We start from the raw sequence: 21,504 nt of genomic DNA on the forward strand, positions 1-21,504 counted from the left end.
CACAAATGACATAGCGTTAGGCCAAACCCGACCATGCTAAGTGCTCGGTCTTCATCATCCTGTCCCTCCAACTCCACTAGGACGGTACCCGTCGGATCGCTAGACGTCGGTTTTTGGCCGGAACAAGCGTATTCGCGCAAGCTGAGCTCGACACCGGCAACCTCGATCAAGCTTGAATAGACGCCAACAAGCTCAGTCAAATTGAGCTCGACCCCAATGAGCTCAACCAGATTGACCTCGACGCCGACGAGCTCAGTCAGGCCGGCCCTGACGCCGGCGAGCTCTCATCGTGGAACAGCAACACGAGTGCAGGCACTCGAGCGAACTTCTCCTCATGGAGTCATAAGTTCGAATTCCAAGCAGGCGAAATTAACTCCGCGGCGCAATATATATCTACTCCATCATCAACTTTAAGGAGATCCTGACGCAGTGATCGGGTACAGGACGAGGTATTAATGCCGGTATTACAGTGGGCTGAAGAGCTAAGAACTGCCGCGCATGCACTGGCTGCCGCCGCCGGAAGAGCATATATTAAGTATTAGATTCGAATCGGGTTTAATGGGCCCATAAGATGATCCTAAAGTCCGGCCCGTTTAAGGCTTAGTTATTGCCCTAGCTCCAAAAGAGCGCCTTAACTTTTTGTATTGCTGTCTTGCTACTGGTCAGTCGGAGGGCAGAGCGTCGGGCGGTGGTCGGAGGGAGGTCGGCGACGGTTTCTTCTTCGCGCATTCCATACCACTCAGTCGAAGGAAGTGAAGGGAGCGAGAAGGAGGGCGTCGTAGGGTTCGATCGCTGACGTAATGAAGCGGAAGGCAGTAGATGAGGATGATCATTATGCGGGTGCCGGAGGGAAGCTTACTCGGAAGGAGCTCCGGCCAAGGATTGCGATGACGCCGTATGATCGCCCCGCCCTTACTGGGCGGAGGAGGGGGTTCGGTTGGATATCTGCTCCTCCCAGTCCCGCCGTATTCTCTCCAAAATTCGCTGCTTCCGCGCCTATTAAAGATACTTGGCCTATGACTTCCAAAGCTCTTCCCCGTATGCTCTCTCTTCCTCTATTACTGTTGCCTTGGTAGACTTCTTGATCACATACACCTCGTAGCGCGGCATGATGCATGGAGTTTTGGTCTTGTCTTCTTGAAGTAGTGGTGGAATCAAGTCCTTCAAGTAAAAGAAAGATATTTTTCCCTGTGGTTCTCATAGGATTGTTGTGTGATTAAATTTCATTGTTTTGTAAATTGTATGTATTATGTTATTGGTCATCAAAGAATAACAAATCAAACTTGAATGGATCAGGAAAGATCAAGCAAATAACACTGGATCAAGTAGTTCATTCAAAGAAAAGATTAAGATTCCTAATTTTTCTTCATTCATTAGAATAGAATAAGTACCCTAATTTTTCCTAGAATAGAATAGGTTTAGTCTCCATTTTCTTTTACTTTTCTTGTTTTTATCAAATTGCTTGTAAACATCTATATAAAGAGGTAGCTATCGTGTAACTAAGATAATATAAATAATATAAAATTTGCGTACTTTTATTATTGATCATATCTTAATATAAACTGTAAAATTGAAAAAAAAAACCTTTTTTGTCTCTATTTTGTGCTTCAATCTTGCCATTCTTGCCATGTGCAATTTAATTTATGAATGTGTTACAAAAAAAGATCCTATCTTAAATATTAGTTGTTAATCTTTTCAATTGACTAAAGGAGAGTTTTGACGTAATGATAAAGTTGCTGTCATGTGACTTTATGGTCACGAGTTTGAGTTGTAGAAACAGTCTCTTGCAATGTAAGGTAAGGTTGCGTACAATAAATCCAATGTGGTTTGACTCTTCCTCCGGATGTCGCATGGTGGGAGCTTCGTGCACTAGGCTACCATTTTTTAATCTTTTCAATTGATTAGTTCCTTTGATTTGAAATTTTTTTGCAGAATCAAGGCAAGAAGATTATGATAGGCCCACCTCTTCTCGTAATGTAAGGAGGACTACCACCTTAATTCTCCTTTTATATTGTTTGGCCTTTATACATTTGAATAAATTATTTACTACTTTATCTATACTTGTGTTTGTCGTTTGCTAATCACGACAAGCTTTTGAAAAACTGATAGCATTCATGCAAGATATTGATTCAGAACTGGCACGACTTTCATATAAGTTTTTATTAAGTTAAAATCATAATAAATTGTGATTTTTGGAAAATATGCACAAAACTATGTAGACTATATACATATTTCCTTGTAAATTTAATGTCTTCAAATAAGAAATTGCAAACAGTGTATGTATCCATAAAGTTCCTTCCACAATAAATTGTATTCTTCTCTTAAAATTTTGTTAGATATCAATTGTTTCTCTTTAGGTTTATGGAAGTGTGAATCCTTAGTTACTATTAATTGGCTTAGGTACATAACCCAACTATTAACTTGGTTTAGCCCTAAAATGTAAATGAGTCCAAATCAAGCTCTGTTTGAAACCAATAGCTGATCTTAATTATCATGTCTACTAAATGGGTTCTACCCAAACCTAACTCTACTTCAATCAAGAAATTGTAGTTTGAACTCTCTTAAAATGGTGTATTCATATGTAGCAAACTCTCATGGTGCGAATCCCTTGATGAATTTAATTTCAAAACATCTTCCAACAAAAGTATGGCTTCCTTTTGTAAGTTGTGCCATACCATTTCACTTTGTTGATGCACACACAACTTCTGGCAGAAAATTCCAGTGTCAGATATGTAGGCAATTAATCCTTTTTTTTTGGCTAAAAAATATCAGGTTTATGCTGATCCTTCTAAGGATCAGGTCTTTGGTGAAGCAACTAATACGTGTGACAACAGTGGGATTGCTGAAATTGAGCTGTGGCTCAAGCAAAGGACATTTTCTAGGCAAGTATATACTGTTAAAGGACATTTTCTAGGCAAGTCTATACTATTTAAATTAACTCTGTTTTTTTTTTCTTTTTGACGGCATCTTTTGTTTGTTCTGGAAGTGAATCTCACAAACCAACTTTCATACCATATCTATGTTTCATGAACTAAATATTGAGCACAAGGTAATTAATCATTCTTATCTATTTCTGCAAGACACTTCTCTTTTATCAGTTGATCAAATAGCTTATCTAGTTCCATCCTCCATTTTGATTTTGAGATTCTTATGCCTAGCATGTCTTTCATAGTGGTCATGGTCTTTCCTCTCATAATTCCAATCTAAGAGTGTTTGAGTGACAATGACTATAAAGAAAGTTACAAGGTCAAACAAAGCACAATAAATTGATTTTTTAATTCTCTTTTGGACTAAAGAAAGAAATTTTTTTTCCCAACTAATTCAATTTTTAATGCAAAGACTTGGTTAAGAGCTAAATTAAACTAGCCAACAAATTAAGCTCACTTTCTTATTGGATCAATGCAAGTAACTCTATTGAAAGTTGCTGTGCTTCTTGATCTCAATCTCATGTGGGAAGTTTGCACTAAATAGATTTCAACCAAGTCTTGTCTTCTCTTACATTTTTTATCTGCAAGTGAATTGCTATGTCCTCGTGGCTTCTGAGAGAGGGTTGTGCAACTACGAAGGAATACAACCACTAGACAATGTAGGTAAACCATTGTGTTGAGCTGGTTGGCTCTGTACATTTAATGCGACACCAATATAGATCTTTTTGCCGCAATTGATAACCGCATGGGATCACATGAGAAACTGCAAGTCAATTAAAAATAAGGAGGCGGGGAATGAGAAAATGTCTTTAAATGGAATGGTAGTTCCTAACTGACTTCCATTTCATACTGACAGGCCAATTGCTTTGACCTTTTCCACTTGAACTTCTAAAGAGCTCTATGAGGGTGTGCCTCACTCAGGACTGGCCTATTGAATGAAGGTGAATGTAGCAAGGTTCCAAAAATAACCCTTTTCTTTTATTTCAAAACTGCCGGTAAAGGAAAGGTGAATTTAAATTCTGAAGTAGAAAACTTGGTAGTATTGATTGAATAATTCGAACAATGACCTGCAGTTTCTTTTATTGTCTCTACAGACAAAATAGATTAAATTTTAATAAAAATTAAAACTAACGAAATTGTATATTAAACTATAAAATTAATGAAATTTAAATTAGACCCTATCCACTTTATTTTATTGGACTGATCACTTTTAAAGTGGCATGTTTTAATTGCATTTTGTATCCTATCCGGCTTTGCTACTGTTTGCTACGAATCATCTTGTATGCTTAAATTGAGGACTAAACCTTTCACAGAAATCATTCCGGAGTTTGAAGTCTGAACCTGCTGAAGCAATTTAAGTGTTACAATTATTTGTAGATGGAAAAAAAATTCAAGTCACTACTAATTTGTTTCTTCATCATATGGCAAACCAAAATTTTTTTGTTTAAGTTCATGACCAATTTATAGCATGATTTCATTGTCTTGGGGAGTTTTGTTGAAGTCATTTTAAAGCTTTCTCATGTTGCACTATCTGAATGAATGAACTTTTATCCATTTGACTTGTCAAAGTTTAACAACTTGATTTGTAAAGTTTGTGGCATTTAGCTTTCTAATTTTACATATCAAACTTGAGAGAATCTAAGCAGCATTTGGACTAGCATTTATGTAGACAAATTATTTTTGGAATTGTTTGCCACTGGAGAAACTGCTTTACCTACTTTTTGTTTGTCTTATGCACTGCACTTATTCTTCCCTGAAATCTTTCAGTTGCTCCTAGTGAAAATTGCTGATTCATCTCTTACTATAATCCCATAATGAGGTTGAATAGTATGTTAATCCTTTTCTTACTATAATTTTATTGTCAGGTTGAATAATCTGTTAATGCTTTTCTTCCTGTCCAGAGAACAGTCCAATTATTTGAAGGAGTTATTGCAGTCAAGGACGAGAGACTTTAATGATCACCATGGAGAAACTGAAGGCATATTGAACCAAAAAGTTTCAATTAAATCACAATCTGTTGTGCTACCTGGGCACTTGTTAACACCAAAACCTGAGGAATCTTTAAAGATGAAAGTAGTAATAATAAACTCTAGAATACTTTTTGGCCAAGACATGATCTTGCTAACTGATTGGCTATTAATATTGATCTATAAATTCAGTTGTTGATGTGCCATTTTAAAGAAATTGCCTATTTGTTTAATTTGTGCAGGTAAATGATGTTAGTTCTTCACCTGCTGAAATTGCAAAAGCCTACATGGAAGGACTGGTTACTGAGTCTTTCCATGAACCTCGCAAAGCAGGATTAAAGAATATGACAGCGGGCAATAATGCATTGGCATCAGAAATGGCTTACTCATCAGTGATTAGATCTCCTGTATGCTCGCCTGGAGCAATTGTGGAGAATAATGGAAGCCATCTTACTCCTAAAACTTCTAGACTCAAGGTTGAGCCATTTAGTTCCCGACGGACTCCTTACTCTGGTTCGATTTTCTCAAAATCTAAGGTTTGTAGTTTTACTACACTGTTGGCTTGCTAAATTTAGTTTTTAAGACTAAGTCTCCAATTCTTTTGAGTGTTAGCAGTTTCAAGATGGCGGAGAACGTGAAAGGACTCAACCTGTTTCATCATCTGGGTGGAAGAAATCTTCTACTGCTCTTCGTGGCATCACAGTAAAATTCTATTCTGATTCCAAAAGAGAAATTTATAAGATTTGTTTTTCTATTTGATAGAAGATGTAGCTAGCGAATAAGCAATTTCTCTTTTCTTAATAAATTCAAAACTTAAATTGCCATGATAATTTTAAAATTTCTAGTTTTGAGCCAAGTACAATTTAGATTGAATATATGAAATGTGAAAAGATAATAAATAATTTTCATGGACTCGAAATCATAAGTAGTTTTGAATATCTTGAATTTGTAATTCAAAAACAACTGCAAGGAGATATTGACAAAAATGTTTGATAAAGTCTGAGCAGTTTAAATTTCAAGGCACATCCAGAGTATTTTTATTGTCATGTGCCTCATTGGCTTTGTTAAAATTTATGTTAACCATGCTTTTTGGGCCAGTGTATTGATTAATTTAAAAATAATAAATAGAAAAGTTTAGTTGAGATGAGAAAGCGTGTGCAATTACTTTGGGGGGGGGGGGGGAAGGCGTTGCTTCATGAGCAATTAGTTGTAGCTTATTTTGATGAAAAAATAACAGAAAATATGTTAAGGCTGTGTAAGCATGGTTAAAGACAACCAATGGATTTGAACAAGTAGAATTAATTATTTCGAAGGTTTGATGGGGTAAAGTAAACTAGAAACTCTTTAACATAATGGGAAGTGATTTTGGATGATTGGGTTGTCATCATGAAGCCATGTTCGTTCCAGCTATAAGGGGTCAATCACATGGATTTTATACTCCGTTGTTTGGATATTTATTCAAATTCTAGCATAACTGTACATATATTAGAAAACCTTTATTGTTAATTAGACCTGCCAGTGGGATGAAGGATTAACATTTGATTCTATATCCACTCAGATAAATCTTGTTGTATTGTTGGTTTATTATGCTTTATCTGAATTTCTTTATTTTTCCTCTTTTTTTTTTATGTTTGGATGGTTTATATCCTTTCATCCTCTTCATTCACCAGGTTCCCCACAAGTATAATGGATCAACTCCTTCCAAAGAATTACTTGATTCAAATCTTGCTATTTTTTCCTCTATGCCATCATCAATTCCAAATGCCACGAAGAACTTTTGTTCTACTTGGAAAGCAAATTATGGTAAAAATTCCATGGCATCAAACTTGAATTACAACATTGCTGAAGGTTCTGAAAATGATCATTTATTTTAATTCAGTTCCACCAAAATCCAGTCAAACAGCTATGAAAATATTGGAGCACCTCAATAAAACCATTCCTTCTCCTAAGGAGAAGCTGATACATGCAAATCCAGAAGTAGTTGAAACTAAATCATTCTCAAAATTTGCTACTGATTGCCATGCAAAGAAACCTGTTGTTGATGAAGAGGCAAAAGCTTCATTATTCAGTAAGGGTGTTGTTGAGGAAGAAAAAATTTCTGAAGAAAAGGTATATTTTGTTTTCGAATCTATCATTTATTTGATTAATTTGTTTCTCTGCCCAATCCTGTAGCAAATATTTATTCTAGACTTGCAGATTTATTTGTTTATTTGTTTGAACTCTCTGATCTTCTAACATGAACATTTAGGAAATTGTTAGCTTCCAATGAGATGAATACGACCTGTAGAAGTTGGTGATCTAATGGATAAACTTTCTTATACTTTGAAATTTAGTTCTCAGGAGCATATTTTTGCACATGATTGTTCTGAAACTTATAAACAAGTGAAAAAACTGCCATCTAATCTTATTTAGCTTGCTCCTGCATCATATTTGCCAATTTAGGATTGTAAATTCGAAATATTCTTTACATTAAAGCATATAATGCAATGAAATTTCACCACTTATATTCTTGCTTCACATTGATCAAATTTTTTTTTTTTCTTGAATGGTTTGAGATAACCTGACTACAAGCAACTGAGGTGCTACAATATGAAATAAGCATGACAAAGTGCTAAAAATATTTTCTTTTCATTTATTACATGGTTTATTTAGACGAATAAATTTGACAGAATGGAGAATTGGCTTAAGTGGAGTATTTGATATGATGACATTAGTTAGATTGGATAGCAGAGTATGGTCTTACATGAAATAATTTGATAGAATGTGAAAACAACCACAAAATGAGAGAAGATTTATATAATTGGGAGTGCAGAAAAATGACAATTTAGTGGAATGGTAAGCATGCTGATAGACTGAAAGAAGCATACAGAAGAGGAATGTAGCTCCATCTTAATGAAATTGACAAAATGAAGAATATGATTCCAGAGTGTTTTTGATTGTGAAATATGCCCCTGATCCTGAGGAATCCAACTAAGCGAGACACAATTGGAATCGTCAGGGGCTATGGCCTTGACTCACAGGAAATTTGACAGGATTTAGGATGTGACCGAATTGAAAATTTCTAGTTTCGAAAATATGACAAGCAGAAGAGAGCTTGATAAAAGAGGAATATGACACCAAACTGGAAAATGACTCCTTGCTTGTAGTATCCATGTTTTCTGAAATGTCCCATATCTCATTTTCCCAATCTTATCAGGTCAAATCTTCTGAGAGAATACCACCATTGTCTCAGGAGTTTGAGGAGATATTGCATTTGAAGGACTTGAAAGAATGGTGTCTTCAACCACAATGTTGGCAATTTTCGCTTGGGATTGAGGGTTGTTTACTTAGATGGAAATATGAGGGGAGGAAAAGTGACAAAAAAATGTTCATAATAGTGGAGTTTCATATGCAATTTTGTAAGCCTTCTCTTCCCTTGCTTAACTTTTATCAAGTAAACACAGCCTTAGGGCCTGCTTACCCAAAGGGATGGAAAAACAGGAGTGATGAATTATCATGGGTGGATGGATGCATAGGTGGATGAATATTGTTTAATTTATGCTTTTAATGTGGTGCAGTTTTCTACAAGCTTGTGCCCTGATGTTGGACTTTGTGGATTTATTCTGAACGTTGGACTGCTGATTACATGGCTCACCTGGACATGATTGATTCATATTGAGCTTGATATCCTGAGTTTTGTACTTGGTAGTTTGGTGCAAACTTGATACCTTGGCTTTGGAGTTGGCAGATTACTGTTGCATTGACCTGGCATGGTAGCAATTTGTTGGTTTGAGTACATGATAATCATCACCCAAAAGAATGGTAAATAATGTGCTTCGATGAATCTAGAAATCATCTGGCCATCTTGTTTGACAGTCAATCTATCATATGGTCCTTTTTAGAAAAGAAAAGGAAGGAAAGAAAGAGCGAATGGAATTATGGCAATTTTGTTGCTTAATGTCTATTGTTCTCACGTGAGTTGGAAATAGCTAATTTACAACTATGGTAGAAATGTTGTGGGCTGGTTCTATATCATATTTTGCAAACTAACAATTCTTAAATCTATTCATCATGCAGGCTGTAGCCATGGCAACTATGAGCAAAAATGGTAACAAGGTTTTGCCTTCTGCAACTCCAATGACCAAAGACCATCAATTGCCAGGGTTAGTCAAAACAAGTCTACCAGTTTCTTGGATGCTTGTCTTGTTCTTTTGCTTATATACATCTAACATCCAATCTAATTTCAGGGCCAACAAGAAAAGTTGTGATGCAGCCATTAAGGTTGCCGTTTCTGGTTCCACACCTCTAAACGCTTCATCCAAAACACCATCTACGCCTGTCTTGACTTCATCACCAACAGACATACCCTTCAAGTTTCCTGTTTCCAGCTCCACCTCTTTAAATGCTTCCCCTGAACCATCAATGCCTTCCTTGACTTCACCTGTCATGTCCACAATGCCCACCTCTGCTGCTAATAACATGCCATCATTTATGTTTCGCTCACCTTGCCCTAACAGTGGTCTCAATTTCTCATTAGCAACTACTTCCAACAACCCTACTGTGACTGACACACCAGAACCGCAGTTCAAGTTTGGATCTGGAGATCAGCGCAGGTTATCATTCTGGTTTAGGAACACAGAAAGTGAACTCTATTAGTGGTTATTGAAATACCAATCAAGATGGAAGCCGATGGTTGTTTTCAGCAAGATACAGACTTGCAGAGTGCTTAACTTGTACTCTACTGTATGCAATATACAACGGTGAAGTAATTCTGATCAACAGATCCGGTTTGCTTAGCGTGCTTGGTTGTCCTACAGATTAAGAAAACAGCTAATCATTTTTCTGAGTTGGCTTAGTTGATAAAGAAAGAGTATTATGCTGTTTAACCAAGGAAAACAGTTTAAGAGCTACTTTTGTATCTATAACTGCTGTATAAGATTGAATAGGGAATACATTACTGGTAGAAAGCTGGGAAGCACAAGCGTTTACCATAATTTGTGTTGTTAATCCAAATTTCCCCATCTTTTTTTACAGCTGAGAAGATGGATTTTACGCTTAATATGTTCTTGTAATATGATTTGAAGGAATCTTTCTTTTTCTTCATCCAAGCTATGGAAAACTAGTAGATCTCCATTGTCAATTTAAGCCTGTTTCCTTTGGGTGTCTGGTCTGAGCATGACACAGTTTCAAGATGGTTCAGTTTCAGTCAGGTTGTGTCTGACTTTGGCTCGGTCCATAATGACATATCTTCTAAGCCTAACACGAGTCTCGGCCTTAAGCATGCAACTTGACACCTTACAAAATGAAAGCTGTTTGAAAGTTGCCAAGCATGCGAGATCTAGGTCTGAGTTTGAGCTCTGATCCCCTACCATCTTCATTGAGCTTAAAACTATTTGCAGCTGCAGCACACATCTGACCATCATCTCCTAAAGCTACAACTCACAAATGGATCAGATAAGGATGCTCCATAATTGACTGCAGTGTTTCCCTTCCCAGATCATAAAGCTAGCATCGTATCTCTTTTTACACCTCTCTTTGCATCTACCTGACACTCCATGCCTCTACCATTCACCCTCACATTTCCCCTCCACTAAGCATCAAGCCAGTGCTTCGAAACTCATACTAGTTTTATTCTTTCATCTCTGAGTTCTGAATCTGTCAAAGCAAAAAGTAACCAACTTTGTTCTATCAGAGCAAGCAACCAAAGTTACTGACTCACTTCCAGTAGAGCATTCAATCATTCATTCACTCACTCACTCAATTAAGATAACAAATTCTCTTGGCATTTCTTCGTCCACCAGCTTGTACAGATTCTTCTCAATCTATCCTCCATTAAGTGACCATCAAGAGACACAGCATGTGCCCAAAATAAATCTAGCATACACCCACCTCCCTCTCTCTCTTTTACTTCATTCAATTCATAAATGTATCAAAAATATTGGTTGCCTTCTTCGTAATGTAGAATTAGTTTCTTCATTGCAAGCCTATGCTCTGCGTTTCATCCTTAGCTCCTTGATGTCCCTGTTATGCATATGTTCACCAATGAAAGGATTGCTTAACAACAAACTTAGCATATGACAATGTTCTTAGAGAGTCAGTCACCTTTAATACTTTTGTTAAGTAATGTAAGGGGAAAAAATGATAATATACAAAGTATAATAACCAAGTAATTCAGTGTGATTGTGTGATCCTTTTTACATAAAGGGATGTGCCTTCCTCTTATAGAATAAGTGGTTGAAAGAAATAAATTATTTATACTTCTATCTTCCTCTTGATCTCGAAGATAATGCAATCTTGCTAAAGTCATTTATGTAGGTTTGTAAACAAATTAAAAGTTCATGAATAAGTTCCGTAGACTTAATAATAAGAGTCCATTTATATTTGTTAAATAGGTGAAATATAACTTAAATATCACTTATTAATGTCTACGGACCAAACTCATAAATAATTTTAAATGAACTTATATAAAATTACTTTTATACTTTGATTTATATAATTAATGGCAAACTTGAACGAGTTGTTATAGCCCTCATAACTCGATCGATCTCTCTTACTCTCCTTCTAATTTGTTAGATATTCGAGCAAAGAACAAGAAATCATAAAAAAAAATTATTCAAATAAATCACAACAACCAATCAAAAAAACATAAATGAAAGAACAAAAAAAGGGACTTGGCCCTTTCTTTCCGTTTTGAAAAAAAGGCTCCGTAGAAAGAAGGAAACAGAGCAGGCCTTGTTCTGTTCATCCACCGCCCACGGTATTCCATCTCGCGAATAACTCCAACACACACTGTTCTTGCACTGATTCCCTGCCTCTCGTCGGCCCAATACGGATATTTGTTTGCTTTTGAATTCTTCATAGCATTTTATCGAATCTGAAATACATTTGAGATCATCTGGATATGGATTTGTGGATGCATCTTGTCATTTATTGAAGAGAATCTCAAGTATATTTTGTAAATCGAAGAGGTCGCCACGCGAATCTCTTTCCAATTTTGGTAAATCACGTTAAATTTTATCATTAATGATCGATGAATTGCTTAAGCAAATCCAAACGGGAGACGAACTCTGTTCATTGAATTCCTCTGTTCTCCTCCCGTGCATTGCATGTCGATTTGATCTCGTGCATTATAAAGGTCGGTGAAACAGGGGGAAGCAGAGGTGAAACAGAGGATGATGAGGTCCACCTTCTTCTTGTTCCTTATCGTTTTCGTTTCGACGGCCGCCGGTGCCGGCGACGGCGGTGGCTGGCAGTGGAAGGTGCTGCAAACGAGCATCGGCGTGTCGGCCATGCACATGCAGCTCCTCCACAACGACCGCGTCGTCGTCTTCGACCGCACCGACTTCGGCCCCTCCAACCTCTCCCTCCCCGGCGGCCGCTGCCGCGACGACCCCAAAGAGGAGGCCCTCAAGCACGACTGCACCGCTCATTCGGTCGAGTACGACGTCGCCACCAACTCCTTCCGCCCACTCACCGTGCTCACCGACACCTGGTGCTCCTCTGGCTCCCTCGCCCCCGACGGCGCCCTCCTCCAGACCGGCGGCTACAACGATGGCGCGCGCGTCGCCCGCACCTTCCGCCCCTGCGACGACGGTACGTGTGACTGGGAGGAGTCCCCCGACGTCCTCGCCGTCAAGCGATGGTATGCCTCTAACCAAGCTCTCCCCGACGGCCGCGCCGTCATCGTCGGCGGTCGCAAACAGTTTAACTACGAGTTTTTCCCCAAGAAGAGCACCTCTGACTCCGCCGCCATTTACTTCCGCTTCCTAGCCGAGACCAAGGACGCCGTCGAGGACAACCTCTACCCCTTTGTCCACCTGAACATCGACGGCAACCTTTTTGTATTCGCCAACAACCGCGCTGTCCTGCTCGACTACGTCAATAATAGGGTGGTCCGAACGTATCCGCCAATGCCCGGCGGTGAGCCGAGGAACTACCCAAGCACCGGTTCGTCGGTGCTTCTTCCGCTCGCGCCGGCGCCAATGGAGGCGGAGGTGCTCGTGTGCGGCGGCGCTCCGCCGGGCGCGTACTTGGATGCTAAGATTAACCGGAACTATCGTCGGGCGCTCGACACGTGCGGGCGCATCAAGGTCACGGATGCGGCAGCGCAGTGGGCCATGGAGGCGATGCCGGGGCCCAGGGTCATGGGCGACATGGTGTTGCTTCCCTCCGGCGAGGTTCTCTTAGTCAATGGCGCGGCAGCCGGCACGGCGGGGTGGGAGCTCGGTCAGAGCCCGGCGATGGCTCCGGTCGTGTACCGTCCAGCCGCTCCAGCCGGGGCGCGATTCGAGGAGCAGAGCGCGGCGTCCACGCCGCGGCTCTACCACTCCACCGCCGTGCTCCTCCGCGACGGCCGCGTGCTCGTCGGTGGGAGCAACCCGCACGTGGGCTACAACTTCTCCGGCGTCGAGTTCCCCACCGATCTCAGCTTGGACGCCTTCTCCCCGTGCTACTTGAGCGTCAAAAACGCCGCATTGCGGCCGCGGATCACAGCTCGGGCATCTCCGATGCGGCTGAGCTACGGCGAGCGATTCACGATGGAGTACGAGGTGGGGACAGCGGTCGAAGGGGGCGTGAGAGTGACGATGGTGGCGCCAGCGTTTGCGACGCACTCGTTCTCGATGAACCAGAGACTTCTCTTCCTGGAGGCGACGGAGCAGGAAGTCGGAAACGGCGGCCGGCGATTGGAAGCGGTGGCGCCGGCGTCGGGGATTTTGGCACCCCCGGGATATTATATGGTATTCATTGTGAATGGTGGGGTCCCCAGTGAAGGTGTCTGGGCCCACATTGGGTCACTTGACACCTAATTTTGATTTTCTTTTTCTTGTACCAATTACAAGAAATTAAAACAATAAATACAGTTAAATAGGAGGATAATTTAAATTTATGTCTTTTTGGATTTTGTTCATTAAGATGATTCTTTGAATTATAGACTAATAATAATGGTATTTAGATATTACAGAATATGAAATTTCCTTTTTTAAAAAAGTATAATTACATAGCCTTTTTTTGGTGGGTTTAATTTCATAGAGTAGATAAGCACAATGAGAAAATAAAAAGAGAAAATATTTGTAATGGTGAATTTAAATCATATATCTCTCATTTCTTTCAATTTCCTATATATTAATTCAAGGAAAAAGGATCTTAAATTTCACTAACTTGGGCCCCTTCTCTCAAATTTAGTGATATTTCGTGTTAAAAAAAACCACTTAATTTATCATATGATTTATTAAGTGTAAATGAAAAATAAGAATGTGTAATAACACAAAAAAAGGGGGAAACATATAAATAAGGTAGTTGATAGATTAAAGTGAGAATTTTTTTAGGGAAAAAAGTAAAAAGACTATTAAATACTGATAAACTAAAAACAAATCCCCATGTAAAAATATTGGGCGTATGATTGATGGGGTTGCATGTTAGCATGGCAAACAAATAGGAAACAAGGCAAAATTAAAGACATTGTTTTGGGTTCACAGGCCTTGTTTTTTTCTTGAGGGAGAGTGCAGCCATAGGACATTTGTTCCTAGACTTGTCTTCTTCTTAAACAACAGATAAGTATTGAGTGATATGATTATATTTTACTAGTGCAAGGACCAGATCTAGGGATGAGAGGATAGGAACAAATAAAGGAACAGTCTGATATATAAATTTTATCAATGTAAAATTCTGAGAAAAAAATCTATTATACAAAGTCTTATTCTACTTTACAAAAGACTATTTTCAAGACTCAAACTCAAGACACAAACAGCTGTATTAACTATAGGAGCATTTGCTAAAAAACAAAGCTACAATGAAAAGTATGTAATCTAAGATGCAATGAAACACAAGTAATTCATCTAAAGAGAAGCAGAAGCATAGGAAACAAAAAACTGAGCAAGAGCAATAAGGCATTAGAACTATAAGCCAGTCAGTCATATATCACAAGAGCTGGTACGCAAACCTAACATTGCAATTGCATTTACTAGAGCAGCCGTTCGTGGAAAGCCAAAGGTAAACTAACTGGTTTTTGTTGCGTGCTCAATCGACATGCTCCACCACCAGCAAGTTATTTTGCATTAGTCCCTCACCTACAGTGGGGAGTTCAGGAGAGAGTTGCCACTCTCCGTCTGCCAAGAACTTGATCTCGTACCTTAAGTCAGAAAAAAGGAGAGTAATGGTTATCATCATGCTTAAGAAAATTGTAATCTGAAAGGGGAAGATGGAATCATATACCTCCCAGGTCTTAGTTTCAGAGTAGCAGAAAATCTGGCATAATCACCACAATATTCCGGTGACATCTCCTCGCCTTCAGACCAACCATCGAATGAACCCTTAACTTGGACACTCTGGCAATGAATGTTAGCGATATTGACATATAAAAGTTCATCCTTACAAATTGGTAGCTAAAGATGTCTATAGGGAATGAACTGGAACCAGAAGCATATAGTTTTATATCTTCAATGTGCCTTAATATAAGCTTCTTTAGATGCCAACAAAGTGTTTAGGAATAAACTCATTTTCGAGAGAAGTTACAAAACTTTGATAGTTTTGGAATATTTAGTTCAGAAGTTTGAGAAGGCAAACTTTTGATGATCTACATGTGTTAAAAGTTCTTCACTGCATTATATATCACAGTGTTCACTAGGAGAACTAAGTCTATGTAAACCAAGACATGTTGAACTGTTGGTGGTTAGGGGTTCACCTCAGCCATGCCGACCCAGAATAAATCAACCACCTCAAACCTCAGTAAGTCGACATCCTTTATCTGCTCCTTGACATTTACATGCACCGCTATTTGGGAAAAACATAAGAGATGACTGAAATACCATATTGAGGTTCTATAAAGAAAATAAACTGAATAAAATAAATGGTAGCCATTTCTATGTCAACATGATACATCAAAGTGATGGCATATATTTCATCATGTTGATAGATCTTTTGAGTTTCAGACTGGTTGGTGTCTCATACATGGGCTGAAAAGCTTCATGATAACATGAAATGACAATCGTTAATAGTTTGGGCTGCTAAAGTCTGAAGCCACAATAACAAATAGCTTGAATATTCCAAAAAGTCGAACTAGGGCTGTCTTATGGCAAATGCAGACAAATGCAATTTTAAAATTTCCTATAATTTAACACATCAAAGAAAAATGAATCTGCAGAAATTTAACTTTATGAAGCTAATTTTCCTGAATAGAGACAATTATATTTTCCAATCATTGCTATTACAGACTTATATCACAAAGCATGTGAAAAGTTTGATATGAATATGGCCAAGAATGGCGAGGCAGAAGTTGGTATGTGGTAGAAATGGTTAATTCAAATGTGCAAATAACTAAAAGTGAGCTGGCCTAAAATCCAAAAGACCAGTGGCCTTATAACAGGCATACATATAAGCCATAGGACCTCAAGTCATGAAGCAGGCATATACCACCATAATCACACACATTTGTGGAACTTCTAAACATGCCCGAGCACCTATAAATTAATCAACTACTAAGTAGAATTAGAATAGATGTACATATGCATACAACATGAAACAACCTTCTAATCTGGCAAGGAGGTGGGATTGGATATATTTTCCATTGATCTTCCTCGAGTCAAGTGGGATACCACTGTTAGCTACCTCTTCTGCTAGGCCAACCAAAGCCTGAACAGGAAAGAATGTAAATCGAGTTCACAAAACATTCCAACACAAGTTAAAAGTACAAAATCTTTCAGATGCATGCAGTACGTGAATGGTCTAGAGTCAGAAGATGCAGAATTGCAACCTAAAATTGTGAAGGTGATTATCATATAACCAAATCAATTTGAATTTCTTAGGTTCAATTTTTGAACTGTTGGAATCATAATTTAGAAGCTTTCAAAGCTAACAAACTTTGTTAATTTTTAACTATTTTAGAGTAGAGAGATCACAGATAATATAGCATTGTCTATGACTGCAGCTTTCTATCTTTTCCTTTAGCCAGTTAACACCACATTTGCAGCTCTTTATCCAGTTACATTAGCTGTTTAATTATTTGATATGATATATAAACCAGATGTATACTAACCTGAAGTTCAAGTTCCAAGACAGCAAGTTCATTTTTGTACTTGGTTAATGCATCCTCTTCTACAAGCAACTGCAACACCAATCAGGAAAGGCTATGAGTTACCATCAAAAGATTCTGAAGTATCTAGCCTCTAACTGAAATCAAGAGAACATAGATAAGATATTGCCAGTGAATGAACTGAAATCACAGATCACTATTATTGAACTATGAATTCTAACTAACTAACGAGAGTCGAGAGATACATGAATGATATCCTAGAATAATGCTCGGGTGAATAGTTGACTGCTTAGAAAACAAAACTATTCAAACTGAGAACAGTGAAGATTACTCATTACAATCACAAAGTTAAAAAAACTCATAAATACAAGTCAACTACAAATATTTCATTATGAATATCATCCTGACCTGGAAAAAATAATAACAAAAAGGTTGTCAACCTTTTGTTCATACAGTTAATTGTTTGGTAAATCTTTGAATCATGAATCACATCGAATTGTGAATCATAATGATACCATATTGGTTTGCATTTCAATTGTCTTATATCTTAAGATAACACCATATGGTTCTAACTACCATGATATAAAATGACTGGCATTATCTGGAAACATATCCCCAATATTCCAAGAATGAGATCTATGAAGATCCTTTATGTTAAAAGAAATCTTTTCAAGAATCTACAAATTACAAACTTACAGTTATGCTAACCAGACATTTTCTTTGCATTTACATACATTTTAGGTAGGTATCACACTGACATAAAGGACATGGAACTGGTCCCAATCCAAGCAACACTTGAAAGGGACACCCTACCTAGGGGTAGTAAACAGGGTCCACATAAACCTCTCATAACTAATCTGAGGTGAACCACCTTTCAATTGTGTTTTCTAAAAGCATGAACTAAGCCAAATTATCAAATTCCTATACCTTGCGGTAAATAGGGAATAATTGTGCAATGCAGAACTAATTTAAAGAAATTAACATTCCACCTTTTTTCTAGCAGATAAATTGCTGAATTCTATGTCAACAGTCAACTATCCTAGTGTCAGGAGATAATACCTGTTAAACAACTGACAACTATAATTCCCAAGTTGATAAATGACCACTGTGTGGAAAGTAACATTAAGTAACAGGGTTTATGATATCTTGCACACTGTATAGCTTTTTTTTGATACTATATGGAAGATTGATAACATAGAATAATTGCAAAAGGCAATAACATCCTCAATAGCAAAAGAAATGACAGATCAACCTATTATTGCTGCTGATGTTCTGCAAATAAACATTAAAAGTTGATAAAAGGAAAGGGTTTAACAGATCCAAGAGACTCTAATTTGTAAGTTAACTAGATTTAGAGACCACGATAAAGCAAAAAAAGGTTTCTTTTGAAGCCGTGAATCATGAAATGTGGAACTACTTAATTTGACAGCGATGTGCCTTAGATTGATTTCGTGGGCTGCATCCATAATTTAATTAGATTGTCAGCATCACTCCTTAGCAGTTGATAGCAATGGAACCCTAGATTGATTTCATGTGTGATATCAAGACATCCATAATTCAGATAATGACCAAGTCAATTACTCAATATTGTGCATTACTAGAGTCTAATTTGTTAGTTAAATGAACTAGATTTAGAGACCACGATAAGGCAAAAAAAGGTTTCTTTTGAAACTGTGAATCATGAAATGTGGAACTACTTAGTTTGGCAGCAATATGCCTTAGATTGATTTCATGGACTACATCCATAATTTAATTAAATTGTCAGCAACACTCCTTAGCAATTGATAGCAATAGAGCAATAGAATCCTAGACTGATTTCATGTGTGATATCTAGATATCCATAATTCGGATAATCACCAAGTCAATAACTCAATAATGGGCATTACTAGATTGCATAATTGTGTAAGTTAAGACGAAGGCAACTGACAAAAATATAAATATACACAAACTCCTAAGCTCCAATAAGTAGTTGGTTGTACAAATAAAGAAGAAAAAAAGAAAATGCGGTGAGCAATTCATCTAGACCTGTCTTTTGAGGCATCTGTTATACTGATTAGCTTCACTGAGTTTCTGCAGAAGTTTTTTTCTTTCAGGGTCAAGCAGTAGTGCTTGCAACTGTCAATCAAAAAAGACAATAAAACATAGTGACTTAACCATGCAGTGAGTGAAGCAAGATGTCAGAGAAATAACAGTTGGATGAGTTCATTAAAGATGATACAAAAACTCCACTAAGAAGTACAATTTGTATGGAATGCACAAATTTGTCATTCAAAGAAGGCCATGATCAACAATACCAAGCATGATGGTGTCACAATAATTTCACCAAGAAAAATTAGTAATGACAAAGGTGAAGAAATTGGTCGATGTAGGGAAATTTAGCAGTGGCACATCTGAAACAAAAGCCTAATCTATTTGACAACAGATACTAGGCTTGCTTGAGAACAAGCAATATATCTCCTTGCACTTTGGAGCAAAATTATAATATTAACAATATATCTGAGAGGAATTAAGAACAATAAGGCTTCATTTACAAACCAAAATGTGCATATATTCATTCAACAAAATAACTTTTGAATACTAAACCTAGAATGACAATGAAAAAAATGCATACGCAGTTTTAAGCCAGAGATAGCCAAAATAATAAGATGATTTGAAAAAAGTGAAATTGTTTTAATTATCACCTCATCAGATGCCAACATTCTGGGTGAGCCCACTTCTGATGTATCCTCCAGCATGATCTCATTGGCACCATTTGTGTTTTTTGTTTCTGATAATGAGGATGGTTCTTCACCCACATTTATAGGTATGGCAAAGGTTCTTGAAGATTTGTGTCCACAGAGGAATGACTGAGATGGGTATATCATGCAAAAATATCTAGGGAAATCTTGAGAACTTGTATAAGAATTCTGTGAATATGTCAGCCTCCTGCGCCTCATCCATAATCTAGTTGATGGCTCAATACAAGGGTATGTGTAATCTTGTGCCAGGTCCAACTTCCTTCAGTGCAAAAATATACATACCAGCCAAAAGCATGTTTCAAGATTAATGTCCTGCTGCTCCTGGGTAGTCTTTATTAACAATAAAATAAAGTCAACTAGAACCACTGGAATCTACTCGTACAATTGAGATGGTAAGGTAAACGTTGAAGGTTTTAAATAAATGGGAAGTTAGTTTAGACAATATGACAAAAGACAATGGCAATCAAGGCCAATTGATCCCACAAACTTCAAAAATCCATGTGTGCCCATACAAAAAATAGCAAAAAACAGACTTTGAACACATTATATCTATATATCTGGCACCATTTGTTGTGAAAACATCTAAACATGTACTTTTGTAACAAGATCACGTGTTCAAACTTCTTTTATAGTTCTTTTACACATTTACAGTATGTCACAGCATCCATTTGAGAAAATCTTAAGTGATTAGTCAATCGATTTTACATGGTATCAATGCAGGAGTATCAGGGTTCAAATTTATGTTAAAAAAAACATTATTTCGTCTATTCATGTATTGGGTTTGGGCCAACCAAGTGAATTATAGTCACCTACACATGAAAATAGAATAATAAGGATCTAAACATATAAATAGATCACTTTTCAGAAAGCTCAAGCTGTTGAGGTAAGTAGTTAGTAAATCAGCTTTAATGATATCTTACTCAAGAGCGGGAAACAATTATAATTTACCTCATTAAGTTCGTTTTTAAGCATGACATGGCAAAGAACCTGCAATCCTGCACAATCAACAAGAAAAAAGCACATTTTACCATATTTCAAAAGCAAACTACATTAATATTATTAGCATAATTAGGAGAAAAATGACCAAAATCTCCAAAAATAAGTCCAGGTACTCCCTGCATCCTTGAATAGTGGAGCATTCGCAAAGAGATTTCATCTGCAATGTTTCTCATTTTACCTATTCCTTCAATCCAACGTTAATCAGAAAAAGGATAAAATCTAAATTTTAATCTTGGGTCGTTAAATAAAAAAAATGGCCCCTTCAGCTCCTCCCTACCCTCCGCTACTCCTGCAACCATTCCCCGTTCACCATATCTCCTCCTCCCACCACTCCCCTTCCCTTTCTTTCCACCACCATCATATATTACTACTCCTTTCTCTTCCTACCCAGCCCCCTCTCCCCCTCTACTACTGCCTGTTCCAAGAACATTTCTTTTCGGAAAAGAGGTTGACGATTAACCGGAGAGAGCAGACTAATTGGAAAGTGGATAGCTCGCTTACGAATGAACTAGGTGGAAATGAAGCGGACAGCGTCGGCGATCGCCGGAGCAGCGTTTCTCGGCGGCGACAAGCGAGAGGAGGCGTGGATGGGGAGTGGAAGTGTGCTCCAAATTTTATATCTTCGAATAAACATACGAGGCCTTCGACGACCGTCCACATCAATTCCACTTTTCATTTCGGCCGTCCATATGATTTTGGAACTACTAGATAAATTTAATTTTAAAATTAAATTAAACCCATTTTTATCTTATTTGATCTTTTTTGTTAATTATTATATCGATAGAGCTTCTTTCATGAACTAGGCTTCGCGGAAATCACGCTGATTTGAAATTTGAACTGCATATCGGATTCGGTTGAACCCGTCA

At 37.8% G+C, this 21,504-nt stretch overlaps 3 protein-coding genes across 5 annotated transcripts; 2 read left to right on the forward strand and 1 right to left on the reverse strand.

Annotated features, from left to right (window-relative positions):
- Window positions 1–710: 710 nt before the first annotated feature.
- Window positions 711–9,856, forward strand: LOC141839667 (nuclear pore complex protein NUP1-like). Its single transcript, XM_074727469.1, is given in 10 exon segments — window positions 711–1,038; window positions 1,933–1,976; window positions 2,773–2,882; window positions 4,829–5,003; window positions 5,137–5,430; window positions 5,510–5,596; window positions 6,565–6,753; window positions 6,755–7,003; window positions 8,951–9,036; window positions 9,121–9,856. Coding segments are annotated over 10 exon segments (1,881 nt in total). The 5' UTR covers window positions 711–800; the 3' UTR covers window positions 9,530–9,856.
- Window positions 9,857–11,961: 2,105 nt separating this feature from the next.
- LOC141837417 (aldehyde oxidase GLOX-like) lies at window positions 11,962–13,680 on the forward strand. The gene has a single exon (XM_074724823.1). It carries the CDS (start codon window positions 12,046–12,048, stop codon window positions 13,678–13,680), a length of 1,635 nt encoding a protein of 544 aa, XP_074580924.1. The 5' UTR covers window positions 11,962–12,045.
- Window positions 13,681–14,659: 979 nt separating this feature from the next.
- Window positions 14,660–21,214, reverse strand: LOC141839328 (protein PTST, chloroplastic-like). 3 transcript variants are annotated; one of them, XM_074727059.1, is made up of 10 exons: window positions 21,140–21,208; window positions 20,724–20,795; window positions 20,588–20,634; window positions 19,583–19,898; window positions 18,927–19,016; window positions 16,905–16,973; window positions 16,396–16,501; window positions 15,555–15,643; window positions 15,086–15,198; window positions 14,660–15,002 (listed from the first exon to the last, which is right to left on the reverse strand). In XM_074727059.1, exons 2-10 carry the CDS (start codon window positions 20,793–20,795, stop codon window positions 14,891–14,893), a joined length of 1,014 nt encoding a protein of 337 aa, XP_074583160.1. In that variant the 5' UTR covers window positions 21,140–21,208; the 3' UTR covers window positions 14,660–14,890. The 3 variants fall into 3 exon arrangements, with proteins under 3 accessions (XP_074583160.1, XP_074583157.1, XP_074583159.1); XM_074727056.1 differs by lacking the exon at window positions 20,724–20,795 and having other exon boundaries at window positions 14,686–15,002; window positions 21,140–21,214; XM_074727058.1 differs by lacking the exon at window positions 20,724–20,795 and having other exon boundaries at window positions 14,686–15,002; window positions 19,583–19,969; window positions 21,140–21,178.
- Between the last annotated feature and the right edge of the window lie 290 nt (window positions 21,215–21,504).

This window comes from Curcuma longa, chromosome 11 (genome assembly GCF_044706935.1).
Source record: "Curcuma longa cultivar G26 ecotype Majalengka, Jawa Barat chromosome 11, ITB_CL_G26_1.1, whole genome shotgun sequence".
NCBI classification, from domain to species: domain Eukaryota; kingdom Viridiplantae; phylum Streptophyta; class Magnoliopsida; order Zingiberales; family Zingiberaceae; genus Curcuma; species Curcuma longa.

Bases quoted from the DNA above. Each gene is read 5' to 3' on its own strand.
- LOC141837417 (XM_074724823.1), top strand. From the start codon at position 12,046: ATGATGAGGTCCACCTTCTTCTTGTTCCTTATCGTTTTCGTTTCGACG.
- LOC141839328 (XM_074727059.1), bottom strand. From the start codon at position 20,795: ATGAAATCTCTTTGCGAATGCTCCACTATTCAAGGATGCAGGGAGTAC. The intron at 16,502-16,904 runs GTTAGTATACAT...TTTCCTGTTCAG, and splicing joins TCTTGGAACTTGAACTTCAG to GCTTTGGTTGGCCTAGCAGA. The intron at 15,199-15,554 runs GTGAACCCCTAA...ATTCATTGCCAG, and splicing joins TCTGGGTCGGCATGGCTGAG to AGTGTCCAAGTTAAGGGTTC.